This window comes from Oryctolagus cuniculus, chromosome 4, assembly GCF_964237555.1.
Source record: "Oryctolagus cuniculus chromosome 4, mOryCun1.1, whole genome shotgun sequence".
NCBI lineage: Eukaryota > Metazoa > Chordata > Mammalia > Lagomorpha > Leporidae > Oryctolagus > Oryctolagus cuniculus.
Genome location: NC_091435.1, coordinates 100,396,022 through 100,413,615, shown reverse-complemented (window position 1 = coordinate 100,413,615; position 17,594 = coordinate 100,396,022). Strand labels below are relative to the sequence as shown.

At 42.8% G+C, this 17,594-nt stretch overlaps 1 protein-coding gene across 7 annotated transcripts in view; it reads right to left on the bottom strand.

Annotated features, from left to right (window-relative positions):
• GNB4 (G protein subunit beta 4) overlaps window positions 1-17,594 on the bottom strand; it is a 79,349-nt gene that overhangs the window by 5,915 nt on the left and 55,840 nt on the right. For all 7 annotated transcript variants that reach the window (XM_002716441.5, XM_051859162.2, XM_051859161.2 and 4 more), the window contains one exon: window positions 5,675-5,891. In XM_002716441.5, coding sequence (XP_002716487.1) covers window positions 5,675-5,891 — 217 coding nt within the window. The remainder of the gene's footprint in view (window positions 1-5,674; window positions 5,892-17,594) is intronic.

Sequence of the window (17,594 nt, the reverse complement as noted above, 5' to 3'; positions counted from 1 at the left end):
CTGAAACTATCAAATTCATCTGGGTTAAGCTACTGCCAAGGATGCCGGCATCCCATATGAGTGCTGGGTCATATTCGGATCAGGCTCTTGCTAATGTGCCTAGGAAGGCAGCAGATTATGGCCCAAGTGCCTGGACCCCTGCCACCCATGAGGGAGATTTGGATGAAGCTCCTGGCTCCTGGTTTCAACCTGGCTGGATCTGGTTGTTGTGGCCATTTCGGGCGTGAGCCAGCAGATGGAAGATCTGTCTCTCCTCTCTTTGTAATTCTACCTTTCAGGTAAATAAATCTTTTTTTAAAAAAGTGAAGTTAAACCTGATATCCTGATCACCACACAGCAGAAAATGAAATATTCCCAATATCATAGAAGAAAATGAGAAAATATTAAATCCTCAACAACAATTTGAGAGCCAGAGAGAGCTCCCATCCACTAGTTCACTTCCTAAACCCGCGCAACTGAGGCTGGGCCAGGCAGGTCCCAGGAACCAGGGACTCAATCCAAGTCTTCCACATGTATGGCATGTGCCTCTCAGAATCTGCACTGGTGGGAAGCTGGAATGTGGAGCAGAAGCCAAGAATTGAGCCCAGACACTCTGATGTTGGATACCAGTGTCAACATTTTAACTAGGCCAAATGCCTGTACCTCCAAACTTTTTTTTAACAGAATTTTCATTAATCTATGTATTTGAGCATATCATTTTCATTCAGTCTCAGTAACAGAAGTTTATCTTGTTAAATTCTTTTTAATAATCCTGTAATATTTCTGATATGGCAGTATTTGGCAATGAGCAAATTTATCATTATGGGGTGAAATAACAAAAATGAACACTAAAATACTTCAAGTCATACTGGAGAGGAGAATGATTAGCAATCCTACAAATCAGGATTCCATTTTAAGGAAAAATTCCAGTTGAATCAAACTGAAACTAGCTATAAGGAAAAGCAAAGTAAAAGCAAAGTGTGAGGCTACTTCAAAAAGTTGGTGGAAAATGAAAGATAAGTTTAGGGGTGGGTGTTTAGCCTGGTAGTGGTTAGGATGCTGGTTGGTATGCCTGCATCCCATGTTAGAGTGCCTGGGTTCAATGACCAGCTGTGGCTGATTCCAGCTTCCTGCTGGTGTAGACCCTGATAGGCAGTAGTGATGGCTCAAGTGGGTGGGTTCATGCTATCCATGTTGGAGACCAATGTTGAGTTCCTGGCTCCTGGCTTTGGCTTGGCCCAGTCCCAGCAGTTGTTGGCATTTGGGATTGGGGTGGGGAGTGGTGACCTAGCAGATAGGAGTTTATCAAATTTTTTAAATGTTTATTTAGGTGCAAAAAAAAGTTAAACCCACACATGTGGGAGTCTTTAAAAAGTGCAAGGAAAATGCAGATCATGAAATAACTATGCATGGATTTCAAAAACTTTTGCATGTACCAAAATAAACACTTTTTAATTCTATTTTCCACAATTTTTTTTTAATAGGAGGAGCTCCCATCCTCTGGTTCACTCCCCAGATGCCTGCAATAGCTAGGACTGAGCAAGGGTGAAGCTAGGAATCCAAGCCAGGTGTCATGTGAAGTGCTGGAACTCAGCTACTTAAGGCGTCATCACTGCCTCCCATGGTCTGCATGAGCAGGAAGCTGGAGCCAAGAGCCACAACTGGGCATCATATCCAAGTGTTCCAAAACAGGACACAGGTGTTTTGACTGGCATCTTAACTGCTAGGCTGAATGCCTGACACCCCCACCCCCGGCATGAATTTTTTTTAAAGATTTATTTATTTGAAAGTCAGAGTTACACAGAGGAGGAGAGGGAGAGGGAGAAGGGAGAGGGAGGGAGAGAGAGATGTCTTCATCTGATGGTTCACTCCCCAGATGGCCACAACAGCTGGAGCTATGCCAGGAGCCAGGAGCTTCTTCCGGGTCTCCCACGTGGGTGCAGAGGTCCAAGGACTCGGACCATCTTCTGCTTTCCCAGACCATAGCAGAGAGCTGGATTAGAAGTGGAGCACCCAGGTCTCGAACCTGCGCCCATATGGGATGCCGGTGCTGCAGACCACGGTGTTAACCCGCTGAGCCACAGTGCCAGCCCCTAAAAAGCACTTTTAGACAGTGAATTTTTTTTTTTTTTTGGAGTTATAGACAGTGAGAAAGATCTTCCTTCCATTGGCTTACCCCCTAAATGGCCACTATGGCCAGAACTATGCCGAACTGAAGCCAGGAGCCCGGTGCTTCCTCCCAGTCTCCCATGTAGGTGTGGGAGTCCAAGTACTTGGGCCATCCTCCACTTCCTTCCCGGGCCACAGCAGAGAGCTGGACTGGAAGAGGAGCAGCTGGGACTAGAACTGGCACCCATATGGGATGCTGGCACAGCAGGTGGAGGATTAACCAAGTGAGCCATGGCGCCAGGCCTCTACCCCCATGAACTTTTTGAAACTCCTTTTGTATGTTTAAAACTTGGAAAACATTTTAACTTTGTTATGGTTACTAATTGATTTATTCTAGGCAAACACTAGTACCTTAAAAAAGTAACTGGCTTTGGGCAACAGAATATGTCCAAAAATCTGTTTGCTAACTGAAAACTCTGAACCATGTAGTCTGTCGACAGGGGTCACTGAAAACTTTTCATGGGAACGATGATATTGCTTGTACTCAGAAATGCCAAAAATTGTATAGTTCCTTTAAAGGGTAAGAACATACATTGACAAGGTCAGTTGGAATATGAGAGCAGGTAATGGCAACAAATTTTTTTTTTTTTTGGACAGGCAGAGTTAAACAGTGAGAGAAACAGATCTTCCTTCTGTTGGTTCACCCCTCAAATGGCTGCTACAACCAGTGCGCTGTGCCGATCCTAAGCCGGGAGCCAGGTGCTTCCTCCTGGTCTCTCATGCGGATGCAGGGCCCAAGCACTTTGGACACCCTCCACTGCACTCCCTGGCCACAGCAGAGAGCTGGACTGGAAGAGGGGCAACTGGGACAGAATCCGGCACCCTGACCGGGACTAGAACCCGGTGTGCCGGTGCCGCAGGCGGAGGATTAGTCTATTGAGCTGCGGCGCCGGCCGCAACAAAATTTTCTAAGCTGAATGATGGTAATTGTTAGTAAATCCCAAAATGCTAAGTTCAAAATGAATATTTTGGTAAATTGAGAAGCAAAATTCACTTTCAAATCTCCAGAAGGGTCCAGACTAGTAGAATCAAGTATCTCTAGAACCAGGTAAGGGCAAAGATGGTGCAAAATAAAATTGCATTAGACTTTTCAAAAATCAGTAAGGGGGCTGGCACTGTGGCATAGCAGGTAAAGCCGCTGCCTGCAGTGCTGACATCCCATATGGGCACCGGTTCAAGTGCTGGTTGCTCCACTTCTGATCCAGCTCTCTAAGGCCTGGAAAAGCAGCAGAAGATGGCCCAAGTCCTTGGACCCCTGTACCTGCATGGGAAGATCCAGAAGAAGCTCCTGGCTCCTGTGTTTGGATCGGCACAGGTCTGACCATTGCAGCCAACTAGGGAGTGAACCAGGAAGATCTCTCTCTCTCTGCCTCTCCCCCCTCTCTGTAACTCTTTCAAATAAATAAATAAATCTTAAAAAGAAATCGGTAAGATTCCCCCAGGAGGCACCGGAGCTGTGGTGTAACCTACCCACTAAATCCCATGTGGTGCCTGCTCCTGTTATTTGGGCCCCTGTCACCCCACGTGTGAACCAGGACAAAGCTCTTGGCTTTGGCCTGCTCCAGCACCAGCAGTTGTCACCATGTGGGGAGTGAACAGGTAGATGAAGATCAATCTCTGTCTCTCCCTCTCTCTGTAACTCCTTCAAATAATATAAAAAAATATTTCCTCCAGGAAAGGTCTCCTCTTCCTCCACTCTGCAGTGGCAGGTGACAGATCATGGCTAGAGACTGGAGAGAGTAAAACAGTGTCTCAGCTGGAAGAAAGCAAGCACAGTTGAGACTGATGAAACTATGCTCAAAATGGGGAATAAAGGAAGTTGACTTGCTAATTGTTTTGTGGCCCTCAGTTTTCCTCTTGGAATCAGTTCCTGCCTGGCAGCGAGCTTATACACTCCAGGTAGGAAAGTGGAAAAGCCATCTCAGGAAACATGATTGGCCCAAGGACAAAGGGTCATAAGAGATACCAGAGGTTCCCCAGTGGTCATGCTTCAGTGAGGCCTGTGCTCAGGACACCCAACCACATGCACACAGCTTTGAACAAGAAGCTAAGAACCACCAGACTTATAAGGAAATATTCTAAAAACAAGGACTGGGACTACAAAAAATAAAAACAAACCCTGGAAACTCAAAGGACTAAGCCTGAAGGAAGAAACTTCCAAAAAACTATTTCACTAACAATGTCAGAGAAACAACTCCATGAATGAAAACCAGAATGGGTGCCATAGAAAATAAGAGACCAAAAGAGCTCTCAAAATGATGGTAGCAAAAAAAAAAAAAAAAAAAAAAAAAAAAAAAAGATCCAAAACTTAAGGGTTGAAAGAAAAGGTGAGGATTTCTCCCTGAACATAAAGCACAAAAGAGATAGCAAATAGACGAGAACACAAAAATGTCAAAGGGCCAGCCCAGGAGGTCCTTCACCAATATAAGGAATATAAGGGGAATGTCAGAACCGCATTAATGGAGAAGAGCTAGAATGTAATATGTAAGCCTTCAGTCTCCCTGCACTGCAGTCCACAAGTCCAGGTCTAACAGGCCCCCAAGTGCAAACAATTGATGAAAAGAGATCCACTCTAAGATATTATCAACACTGGCAGAAACTTTGAGGGTTGGTTAGTGAGAAATACATTAAAAAAAAAAAACTAAGAATATAAACCAAAAAATTAATTCAGCCCTGGGAAATACAAAAGACCTACATAGCAAAAGAAGTCATAATACTCCATTGTTCAGCAGTAAATGCATCTTGTGCCATAATTATGTAAACACTGTATGAAAAAACCTGGAGGATGGACAGGTATGGCTGTGGGGAGAGCAAGGATTATTTAAAGCCAGACCCTCATTATCTGTGACCAACCACAGATCTACCTAAAAGTTTAAAAAAAAAAAATACAGCCATGTTATTTAAAGTTATGGAAGAAATACTCAACAGTTAAAGGCAGTTACTTAGGGGATAAGAATATATGGTTTATGGCCAAAGGACTGCTGTCATTTTGGTAACAAGCCATATATAACTAGTTGGTTCCTTAAGTATAATTTCAAGTATAACTCTTACTGTTAAAAAACAATTTTAAATCACTCAATCGTATAATTTACCAATGACAGTTCCCATTAGGGCTTGATGTACACTTGAGTATTTTAGAACCTGGAGAGTGAGGCTAAGGGAGGACAAGGAGACCATGTCCTGTCCCATTTAAGATCTGCTACAGAAGGAAAACAAGCAGTTAACAATGTTTCCCATGTGGTTATCAGAAAATTGTGATTTGTAAGACACTACACTGAATCAATCACAATTCATGTTTCTATCAAAGCTTACCAAACTTTGAAATCAGAGAACTACATGTTACTCTCTAGGAAGCAGAAGTGTGGCTTACGGCTGTGACTGTACTCAAAGGGTAACCACGGAGGAATGAGGGACTGCCATAGCTACCATTTTCCACAAACAAGATGCCCACTGAAGGCCTGGGAGACTACTGAAGGACCCTCATATGCCCTGAAAATCAGAACTCAACGTGGGCTTATGTACTAACCTGCACGGTCTCCTTTTAGTGTGTCCCATACATTGCAATTAAAGTCATCATAACCCGCTAAGAGGAGTCGCCCACTTTTTGAGAAAGCCACAGAAGTGATTCCACAGATGATATTGTCATGAGAATACAATAATAACTCTTGATCTGCACGGAGGTCAAACAGCCGACAGGTGGCATCATCAGAGCCGGTGGCAAAGGCATATCCATTTGGGAAAAACTAGAAAGAAAACACAACACACATTTATCTTAGAGATGTATACAGAAATCATGGGAGGTGGTGCGACAGCAGATGCTGGTGTAAGACAGTCCTAGATTCAAATTCCAACTTAGCTACTTACCATGTTAGGCACTGAAGATACTTAAATAATTAGCTCCAGAATGTCGGTTAGGATTAAATGAAAAATAACATGCAAAGCACATAACCCATTGTTCAGCACACAGCAGGTATTCAATAAATACTGACTCTGGCCTTATCCAAAGTATGTGGATGTTTGGCACAGTGGTTTACGATGCCACTTAAAATGCTTGTATCCCATATCAAACTGCCTGAGTTCGAGTCCCAGCTTGGCTGTCGATTCCAGCTTCCTGCAGATATGTACCCTGGGAGGCAGCAGGGGGACAGCTCAAGTGGTCGAGTCCTTCCTACCCCTGTGGGAAACCCAGATTGCATTCCTGGCACTTGGGCTTCAGCCTGGCTCGGCCCTGGTTGTAGACACTTGGAAAGTGAATCAGTGGATGGGAGAACTCTAGGTCTCTGTTTCTCCCCTCTCTATAACTCTGCCTTTTAAATATATAAATATTTTTTAAAAGATTTATTTATTTACTTTAAAGTCAGAGTCACACACAGAGAGAAGGAGAGGCAGAGAGAGAGAGAGGTCTTCCACCCACTGGTTTATTCCCCAACTGGCTGCAACAGCTGGAGCTGCACTGATCTGAAGCCAGGAGTTAGGAGCTTCTTCTGGGTCTCCCACATGGGTGCAGGGGCCGAAGGACTTGGGCCACCTTCCACTGCTTTCCCAGGCCATAGCAGAGAGCTGGATCAGAAGTGGAGTAGCTGGGACTCGAACCAGCACCCATATGGGATGGCGGTACTGGAGGCGGCAGTTTACCCGCTTTGCCACAGTGCCAGTCCCATCAAATAAATAAATCTTTAAAAAAATTACTATTTATAAAGTATGTGCATGTTTGTATATATTCTTAAACAAATATCCCAGTATCTCATGAGAAATAAACATGAGAGGGAATATAAAACATTCCAATTATAATAAGTAATAAAGAAAACTATGCATGACTAATAGGTCAATGCCATTTTTCAGATACTGGCTCTACTAAACAATCATACTTTTTCACACATCTGCTGGCCATCTGTACTGGGAATCAATGAATGACCTTTGCATCTATCCCACTGTGCTGCTGGTCCTTAATTTCTTGATTTGTAGGAATAAAGTGAATATAATTTGTTACAGCTTATCATTTATCTTCTAATAGTTTTTAAAAATGTGTAACAGTTTCAACTTTGTGAAGTCAAGTTTATCCTTCATATTGAAATTTCATTGCTTTTATGAATAAAGTCTTTCCTCATGCTACTGACTGATAAATGTTTGGTGATTTTTTTCTAGTTTCTCTTAATAATTTCATTTCTTATACCTTAATTTTTGATCCATCTGGAATGTATAAATGTCATTGTGTAAGGATCTAAATTTCTTAATTAAGCAATTGTTCTAGCTGTTAAAAATAATTTTTATACTTTTTTTTTTTGCTGTATCTATCATTCACTAAATCTCAAAAAAAATTATTTACTCATTTACTTGTCAGGGGGCTGGTGATGTGGTGTAATGGGCTAAGCTTCAGCCTGCAGTGCCAGCATCCCATGTGAACTCCAGTTTGTGTACCAGCTGCTCCTCTTCCAATCTGGCTCTCTGCTATGGCCTGGGAAAGCAAAAGAAGATGGCCCAAGTGCTTGGGCCCCTGCACCTGCGTGAAAGACCTGGAAGAAGCTCCTGGCTTCAGATGGGCCCAACTCCAGCCACTGCAGCCATTTGGGGAGTAAGCCTATGGAAGACCTCTGTCTCTCCCTCTTTCTCTGAAACTCTTTCAAATAAATACATTTTTAAAAGGCAGAAAGATAAGAAATCACCTATTTACTGGTTCACTCCCCAAGTGCCCTGGCTGGGCCAGGCTGAAACCAGGAGCCATGAATTCAGTCCAAGTCCTTTGAAGATGGGGCAGCAGGACTCAAGCACTTGAGCCTTCACCTGCTGCCTGCCAGGGTACATATGAGCAGGAAGCTTCAAGTGGGAGTGGAGCAGTGACCTGAACTCGGGCCCTCCCACGCAGCTGAGGGCACTCAAGTGGTGTCCTAACTGCCAGGCTAAACGCCTGCCCCTCATTCACTAAGTTCTTACATACAAAATCGCATTAATTTGTTTCTCAAAATAGTTTCTAAAAAATTATAATAGTAAACTTCTATAAACTGGCATGGCAAAACAGTCTTGTAATTCTGCTTCTACAGTCATTTGATCAAGTTAGTTGAGGGACAAATAGTTGATTCAAAATATGAAGTTTTCCATTCAGGAACACAGAATGTATTTCCAGTTATTAAATAAAAATGATTTTCAATTAAGTTTGCTATTCCCTGCATACAGGTATATATATATATTTCTTGGTAAAATTTACTTTGTCCCTTTTTAAATTCTTTTAACTCTCAACAGGAATTTTTTTCTATTTTTTAGCAGGTTGTCATTAGTATAGGAAAGTGATTGATTTTTTAAAAAGATTTTATTTATTTGAGAGGTAGAGTTACAGACACAGAGAGGGAAAGACAGAGAGAGATGTCTTTTTTTTTTTCTAAGATTTATTTACTTATTTGAAGGTCAGAGTTACACAGAAATAGGAGAGGCAGAGAGAGAGAGAGGTCTTCCTTCCACTGGTTCACTCCCCAAATGGCTGCAATGGCCAAAGATGGGCCGATCTGAAGCCAAGAGCCAGGAGCTTCTTTCAGGTCTCCCGTGTGAATGCAGGGGCCCCAGCACTTGGGCCATCTTCCTCTGCTTTCCCAGGACATTAGCAGGGAGATGGATCAGAAGTTGAGCAACCAGGACTTAAACCTGTGTCCATATGGGATGCCGGCACCACAGGCGGAGGCTTAACCTACTATGCCACAGCACCAGCCCCAAGTGATTGATTCTTAAATAGTTTTTGTAACCAGAAAATACTCTGAACTTTTCTGGGAATTTCTAGGCATCTAACGTATCACCTGTAAATATTTTTATACTTTCAAATGCATTCTTATTTCAGTTTTGTACCTAACATACATTGCCTATAAGTTTCAGAACAATCTAAATAATGGTGATCTTGAAATTACTGTCCTGCTACTTACTATGAGATGCCTCCATTGTGTTTCTCGAAAGTCCCATAGTCAGGGTTCCAGTAGGGTGAGCAGTGTTAGCAGGTTCTCAGAAACGCAAATACTTTTAATGCTTTTAGGATGGCTAAAGCCTGGTCCCAGTGGAGATGGTTTTTCCACACCAAATATGAGGAAATTCTTTTCTTTTTCAAGTTCCCAAAAGGCTCAAGGAGGCTCTAGCCACAAATTCTTTCTTCTACCTACCAAGCCCTGAAGTATTCATCATTCCTGGCTACAATGAAGTTTAGAAGCCCTTCATAAAGTAAAAACCTTCACCACACCCTTACTACTTACACTCCAGTGTTTCTGACAATTGCCTTCCATTTTAACAATCATTGTTTCTTTGCAGGAAGTGTAACACTGTCATTTGCACCCATCTTAGCAAATACGGACTGAACCTATTCTCTACCACAGTGATGAAGCCTACAGTGAAGCCGCATAATCCAAAACACCCCCATTCAGATCACCCTTTCTTAAATTCTTCCAAATTCATTATCTTGATACCAAAACCAGATAACACAACAACAAAACAAAGCCACAGGCCAATATCCTTGATGAACAAGGATACGAAATCCTGGCAAATCCAACAGTATATTAAAAAGATCACTCATTGGGGCTGGTGAGGTAGTGTAGCAGGTAATGCTGCTACCTGTGGCACTGGTATTCCATATGGGTGCTGGTTCAAGTACCAGCTGATCAACTTCTGATCCAGCTCCCTGCTAATGGCCTGGGAAAACATCAGAGGATGGCCCAAATGCTTGGGTCCCTGCACCCATGTGGGAGACCCAGAAGAAGCTCCTGGCTTCAGATGGATCCAGCTCCAGCCATTTAGAGAGTGATAGAAGCAGATAGAAGATCTCTAACTCTGCTTTCAGATAAATAAATAAATATTTTAAAAAATCAAATCACTCGCCATGATCATCCCAGGGATGCAGGGATGGTTCAACAGACACAAATAAACATGATCTACTACATCAACAGAATGAAAGACAAAAACCGCATAATCATCAACAGATGCAGAAATGGCACTTGAAAAAATTCAGCATCTCTTTGTGATAGAAACCCTGGCCAAATCAGGTACAAAAGGAACATATCTCACTATATTAAAGGGCATATATAACAAGCCAACAGCTAACATCATACTGAGTAGGGAAATACTGAAGACTTTCTAAGATCCGAAACAAGACAATGATGCCTACAATCATTCTCATTAAACTCAGTTCTAGAGGTCCTATCTAGAGCAATTAGGCAAGAAAAGGAAATAAAAGACATTCAAATTGGATAGGAAGAAGTCATATTGTCACTGTTTCAGATGACATGACTTTATATATATTTTTATATATTTATATATTTATAATATATAAATATTTTATAATAAAGACTCTGCCAAAAAGCTATTAGAATAATTCAGCAAAGTTGCATGATACAAAATTAAAGTGCAAAAATCAACAGTGTTATATACCAATAGTGAATCATCTGAAAAACAAATCAAGAAAGCAGTCCTATTTCCAATATCTACAAAAAAAAAAAAAAAAAAGAAAAAAAAAAAAGAAACAAAAGTCCTGGGAATAAATTTAACCAAAGAAGTGAAAAAATCTCGGGGCCGGCGCTGTGGCGTAGCAGGTAAAGCTGCCGCCTGCAGTGCCAGCATCACATATGGGCGCCAGTTCTCGTCCTAGCTGCTCCACTTCTGATCCAGCTCTCTGCTGTGGCCTGGAAGGGCAGTAGAAGATGGCCCAAGTCCTTGGACCCCTGCACCCATGTGGGAGACCCAGAAGAAGCTCCTGGCTCCTGGCCTAGGATCGGCGCAGCTCCGGCTGTTGTGGCCATCTGGGGAGTGAACTAGAGGATAGAAGACCTCTCTCAGTCTGCCTCTGCCTCTCTGTAGCTCTGCCTTTCAAAAAAATAATTAAATATTTTTGAAAAAGTAAAAATTCTCTATAATGAAAACTGTCAATCACTGAGAAAACTTAAGAGGACAGAAAGAAAGACATCCTGTGTTCATGGATTAGAAGAATTAAATCATTAAAATGCATACTACCCAGTGATTTACAGATTCAATGCAACCCCTATCAAAATCTCAATGACATTTTTCACAGAACTAGAAAAAACATTATTAAAATTTGTGTGGAACCAGAAAAGACCCCGATTTGCCAAAGTGATCTTGTGTAGGAAGGATAAAGCAGACAATATTTCATTACCTGACTTTAAAATTAATAGAAATTTATAGTAATCAAAATATTATGGTATTGGCATAAAAACACATCCAAGAACCAACTGAACAGAAGAGAGACCCTAGAAGTAAATCCGTGCATCTACAATTACTTGATCTTTGACAGAGGTACTAAGAACATGCATTGGAAAAGAATAGTCTTTTTAATAAATGGAACTAGGAAACCAGATATCCACATGAAGAATGAAATTAGATTCCTCTTTCTTACCAAATATCAAATAGATGAAAGACCTAAATGTGAGACCTGAAACTCAGACTACTAGAAGGAAATACAGGGCCGGCACCGCGGCTCACTAGGCTAATCCTCCGCCTAGCGGCACCGGCACACCGGGTTCTAGTCCCGGTTGGGGCGCCGGATTCTGTCCCGGTTGCTCCTCTTCCAGGCCAGCTCTCTGCTGTGGCCAGGGAGTGCAGTGGAGGATGGCCCAGGTGCTTGGGCCCTGCACCCCATGGGAGCACCTGGCTCCTGGCTCCTGCCATCGGATCAGCGCGATGCGCCGGCCGCAGCGCGCCGGCCGCGGCGGCCATTGGAGGGTGAACCAACGGCAAAGGAAGACCTTTCTCTCTGTCTCTCTCTCTGTCCACTCTGCCTGTCAAAAAAAAAAAAAAAAAAAAAAAAAAAGAAGGAAATACGGAGCGGAGATGGCAGAGTGAGGTGCACCACCTAAGGGCATCTGGGCTGGGGGGGGGGGGGCCAAGGCCCCCAGGAGGCCAAGTGTAGCAATTAGGCTGTGTAAGGTTCCCTATCACAGGAAAAACATTTTCCTTGACATTTAGGTGCTTTTTATTCATCTCAAAAACAAAATCCTGAACTCAGGGTTTGGAAAGTATTTCTGTGTTGACTCCTAGCGTGGGCAGTCCTGCTTCCTTTATCTAGTCACTTCCCCTGCTCTTAAAATGTGGGTATTTCTTCTCTTACATTGCCTCCATGATTTGGGATGCAAAAGACTGCTTTTTTGTTGTTTCTTTTTTTTTTTTTAAGATGTATTTTATTTGTTTGAAAGAATTACAGAGAGAGGTAGAGACACAGAGGTCTTCCATCTGTTGGTTCACTCCTCAGATGGCCGCAACAGCCAGAGCTGCATTGATCCGAAGCCAAGAGCCAGGAGCTTCTCCCACGCAGGTGCAGGGGCCCAAGGATTTGGGCCATCTTCCACTGCTTTCCCAGGCCATAACAGAGCTAGATCAGAAGAGGAGCAGCCGGGCCTCGAACCAGTGCCCATATGGGATGCTGGCACTTCAGGCCAGGGCTTTAACCTGCTGCACCACAGCACCAGCCCCAGCTTTTATTTTGTTTCACCACTCAGATTCAGCGGAGAAGCCGGTGGCATACAGCTGTCCTGCTGACTTCTCCAGAAAGAAAGAAGCAACAGATATGAATCGTCTGCTGCAGTTTGCCTAATTATAAAGAAGTTATTTTACACACTGAAGGCTGATGTTTAATTTGAAATGTGCTTAGGTGGTGGCACTTGTCAATTCTCTACCTTTTGTTCCAAACAAGAAGACTACAAAAGTATGGATGACTTCAGGGCTTTTAAAATTGTCTTCCAGTTTCAGCCACGACTATGATAAGCTCAGTTGAGACTGCAGCAGTATATTCCAAATCTACATTCTAATTTGAAATGAAAACAGATGCTAAAAAGTGACATATATTTATTTATTTATTTATTTATTTGAATCCTGGCTCATCCTGTGACATAGATTCCTGGATAAGATCAAAGGCCCAGTCCACTGCAGTGGTTTTCAATGTGGTAAGCCTGGGCTTCAGCAGAAGTCAGCTTATGAAGAGCCCCAGCAGCTCTGCCAGCCAAGAGAGTTGGATCACCAGAAATGGAACTACCCTGGAGTCGAAGGATGCCCAGGTCAGAGCCGCAGATCTTGCTGGCTACAAGCTGAAAAGCCCTTCACTTGGCCCAGCCTCCAAAGTGACCACCATTGCTAAAGGGATGGCTGAGTAGGGTCAGTAACACTGCAGGCAGAACAGTAAATTTCCTGTTACAGATGCCACCTGCCTTTACCTGCCCAGCTCTCCTCCCAGGCCAGATAGGTAATGGAAATCAACAGGGTGTCTTCCCAAGGAGGTTCAGACCTCCCTTATGATGCACCCCATGTGAAGAGATAGGTCTGGGCCTTATAACTGACAAGGCTTTAAAGCCCACCTGATTATTATCAAGCCCCTTCTGTCAGTTTCTCTTTGCCTCTCAATCAGAAAACTTAGTCATGGCTTAGCACCCTTCTTAGATCCTCTAGTAATGACTGTGTCCTTTGTTCTAGACCCTGTCTAGCCCACTTGGGGCCTCATTCCTTTGTAATCATAGCTTCTCTAGTCTCACCCTTTTATACTACTGTGTCTGCTTAAGTGTTTACAGAAGTTAATAATGGAACGAACCAAGCTCTTCAGCAACCAGGCAGTCAACCAAATGCTGCTGCTGCTACAGGGATATACTCGGCTTCCCACCCAGGAGACAGCGGCTTGAAACATCGCCCCATGCCAGCGAAGAGTACCTCGTCGCCCCATGTCAGCAGGAAGTAGCTCTAAAGACAAATCATCGTCCCTCTACCCCTCCTGGACTTTTGGGACTAATGTAACCCCATACAACTCCTGCTTTATAAAAAACAAAAGGGGGATATGTTAGTAAAATGGCGCGGTCTTATGTATGGCACGATCTACACCCTGACACCATCCTAGGCTCTAGCCCCTGCCACCATTGCTGGAAGCCAGGTGGCCACATGGCCCAACCACCAGTGTCAAGCTCCACCCCCATCCTAATGGGATTCACTGCTCCTACTTCCTGTCCACCCCCTGGAAAAGTTTTAAAAGGACCTGCTCCTGAACACGTGTCTCTCTCTCTCTCTCTTCCTCTCTGTCTCCTGACCTCTATCTCTGTCTCTGTCTTATGCTCTCCTTCTCTTTCTCCTCCTTCTCCCCTTTCTTCTGGTCTGCTGGGTTTTCTCCAATAAGCCCTTTCCCTTAAAAAAAAAAAAAAAGATCAAAGGCCCAGTTTTGTTGTCAAAGAAGCATTAAGACAGGATTTCAAGGTTCATTTTATGTGTGAATAAACCATCACAGTTTCTTTTCAAATACACATTTTTACATGTGTAAACGCACATTTTTGGATAAAAAGAGAGATTTTTCTCTTAGAGAAGAAAGTTGTTGACTTCTTTCCCAGAAGTGTTGACAGTTGATTTTTTTAAAATGTGCTTTCATTTTTCTAAGGAAGGATGAGATTGTGCAGTGGCCAACCCTGTGAATGAATGCTTGGATTTAGTTGAAAGCAAAAGTTTTGTGTCCAGTGATGTAACCCTATTCACCTCCCTAGATGAGAGGCTGACGTGTTATAAATTACTTCATCGGTTTCTGTGGACTCTTACATAGCACACGAGACTGTTTTCTGTGTTGCTACAGCTAGAAGAAAAATGGCATAAGTGGCTTTTCAGTTCAGAAGATGTGATGGACCTTATAATATAACCTGCCTACAACATAGAGGATTGAAGAAACGAAAAAATAATTTCCATATAATTCATTTCTCCTAAAAAAAAAAAAAGAAACAAAGATATCTTTTGTAGCTCCATCTGACATTATGGCATTTTACATTATATCCTGCATTCTTTACAAAAGCAAAAAAGAAAATACAGGGAAAATACTTCAGGACATTGAAAGATTTTCTAATCAAACCCAAAAAGCAGAAATAGAATAGTAAGATTTAATCAAGCTAAGAGCTTTTGCACAACAAAAGAAGCAATTAAAAAAGAGAGAACCTACAGAATGGGAGAAAATATTTGCAAGCTATACAGTTGAGAAGTAGTTAATATCCAGATTATATAAGGAACTCAACAGCAAGAAAAAAATCCAGTGCAAAAATAGGCAGTAGATCTAAAGAAATATTTCTCAAAGTAAGACATAAAATGACCGAGAGGTACATGAAAAAATGCTCAACATTACTAATTATCAGGGAAACACAACTCAAAAGTATGATGAGATATCACCTAACCCATTGATTATTATCAAAAAGATGAAAGATAACAGTGTTATCAAGGCTGTGGAAAAAAGGGAACTCTTACACCTCTGTTAGGAATGTAAATTAATAGCCAGAAATGGAAACATCCTAAGCATCCATCAGCTGGTGAATGGATCAAGAATGGCATTGTGGGTAAAACCACCACCTGTGATGCCAGCATCCCATATGGGCACCACCACATGGGAGATCAAGAAGAAGCTCCTGGCTCCTGGCTTTGGACTGGCCCAGCTCCAGCTGTGGTAGTCATTTGGGGAATGAACCAGTGGATGGAAGACCTCTAACTGTGCCTTTCAAATAAATAAATAAATTTTTAAAAAACAGAATGACTGAAGAATGAGTGGATGGAAGGGAACTCTTGTACACTGTTGGTGGGAATGTATGTTAATAGCCAGAAATGGAAGCAACCTAAGTGTCATCAACTGATGACTAGATACAGAATGGATAATGAATGGTTGGAACTGAGGGTCATCATGTTAAGAAAAATAAGCCGAGAACAGAAAGACAAATAGCACAGATCTCCCTCATATGTGGCATCCAAACAATAGGTGACTAGTTAAAAAGAAAATGGTGGTCTCTTGGGGGCCAGAGCTGTGGCATAGTGGATAAGGCCACTGGCTGCAGTGCCAGCATCCCATATGGGTGCCAGTTCAAGTCCCAGGTGTTCTACTTCTAATCCAACTCTCTGTTGTGGCCAGGGAAAGCAGTGTAAGATGGCCCAAGTGGTTGGCCCTCTGCACTTGCATGGGAGACCTGGAAGAAGCTCCTGGCTCCGGATTGGCCCAGCTCTGGCTGTTGCAGCCATTTTGGGGAGTGAACCAGGGGATGTTAGACCTCTCTCTCTCTTTCTGCCTCTGCCTCTCTGTAACTCTTTTAAATGAATAAATGGAAGGAAGGAAAGAAGGGAGGAAAGAAGGGAGGGAGGAAGGGAGGAAGGGAGGAAGGGAGGGAGGGAGGGAGGGAGGGAGGGAAGGAAATAAATAAATAAATAAATAAATAAATAAATGGTGGTTCCCATAACCTGGTGGGAGAGGGGAAGACATGGAGAGGTAGGGATAGGGAAAGGTTGATGGGTTGTAGTGAGATAAGAGTAAGAAGTTTGGGGTTCTGCACAGCAGGGTGACTATAGATAATGTACTACATATTTCTCTTAAAAAAAAAAAACTAAAGATAGGATTTTGGATATTTTCACTACAAAGAAATGTTAAATGCTTAAAAGGATAAATAAGTTTGCTCTGATGATAATTTACATAATGTATACATGTAACAAAGCAACACACAGTGTCCCATAAGTATGTAGATAGCTTATGGGCCAAAGATAAAACCCAAAGGAAAATCAGAATTCTGAAGTGAACGAAAATGAAAACACATCACAATGTATCAGGATGCATAATGTTTAGAGTATTAGAAAAGAAAAAAGTTTCAAATTAATGACATAAACTCTACCTTAAGAAATTGAAAAAAAAAAAAAAGGGTGGCTGGTGTTGTGGTGCTGCAAGTTAAGCTACCACTTGTGACACCAGCATCCCATGTCACACTTGGTTTGATTCCTGGCTGCTCCACTTCCGACCCAGCTCCCAGCTAAATGCAGCTGGGAAAGCAGCAGAAGATGGCCCAAGTGCCTGAGCCTCTGCACTCACATGGAAGACTCAGCTGGAGTTTCTGGCTCCTGACTCTGGCCTGCTCTGGCTCTGGCCATTGTGGCCAATTGGGGAACGAATCAGCAGATGGAAGCACATGCTCTCTAATGCTCTAACTCTGCCTTTCAAGTAAACAACCTTTTTTTTTTTTTTTTTTTTTTAAGATTTATTTATTTATTTGAAAGGCAGAAATACAAAGAGAGAAGGGGGGGGGGTGGGAGAGAGAGAGAAAAAAAGAGACTGAGATCAAGAGATCAATCTTTCATCCACTGGTTCAATGACCAGACTGGCTTAACCTTCTACACCACAGTACAGGCTCCAATAAATAAATCTTTAAAAATATATACACTATCTGGGGCCAGCACTGTGGCACAGCGGGTTAAAGCCCTGGCCTGAAGCACCAGCATCCCATATGGGTGCCAGTTGTAGTCCTGGCTGCTCCTCTTCCCATCCAGCTCTCTTCTATGGCCTGGGAAAGCAGTAGAAGATAGCTCAAGTCCTTCGGCCCCTGCACCCAAGCGGGAGACCCGGAAGAAGCTCCTGGCTCTTGCCTTCAGATCGGCGCAGCTCTGGCCATTGTGGCCATCTGGGGAGTGAACCAGCAGATGGAAGACCTCTCTCTCTG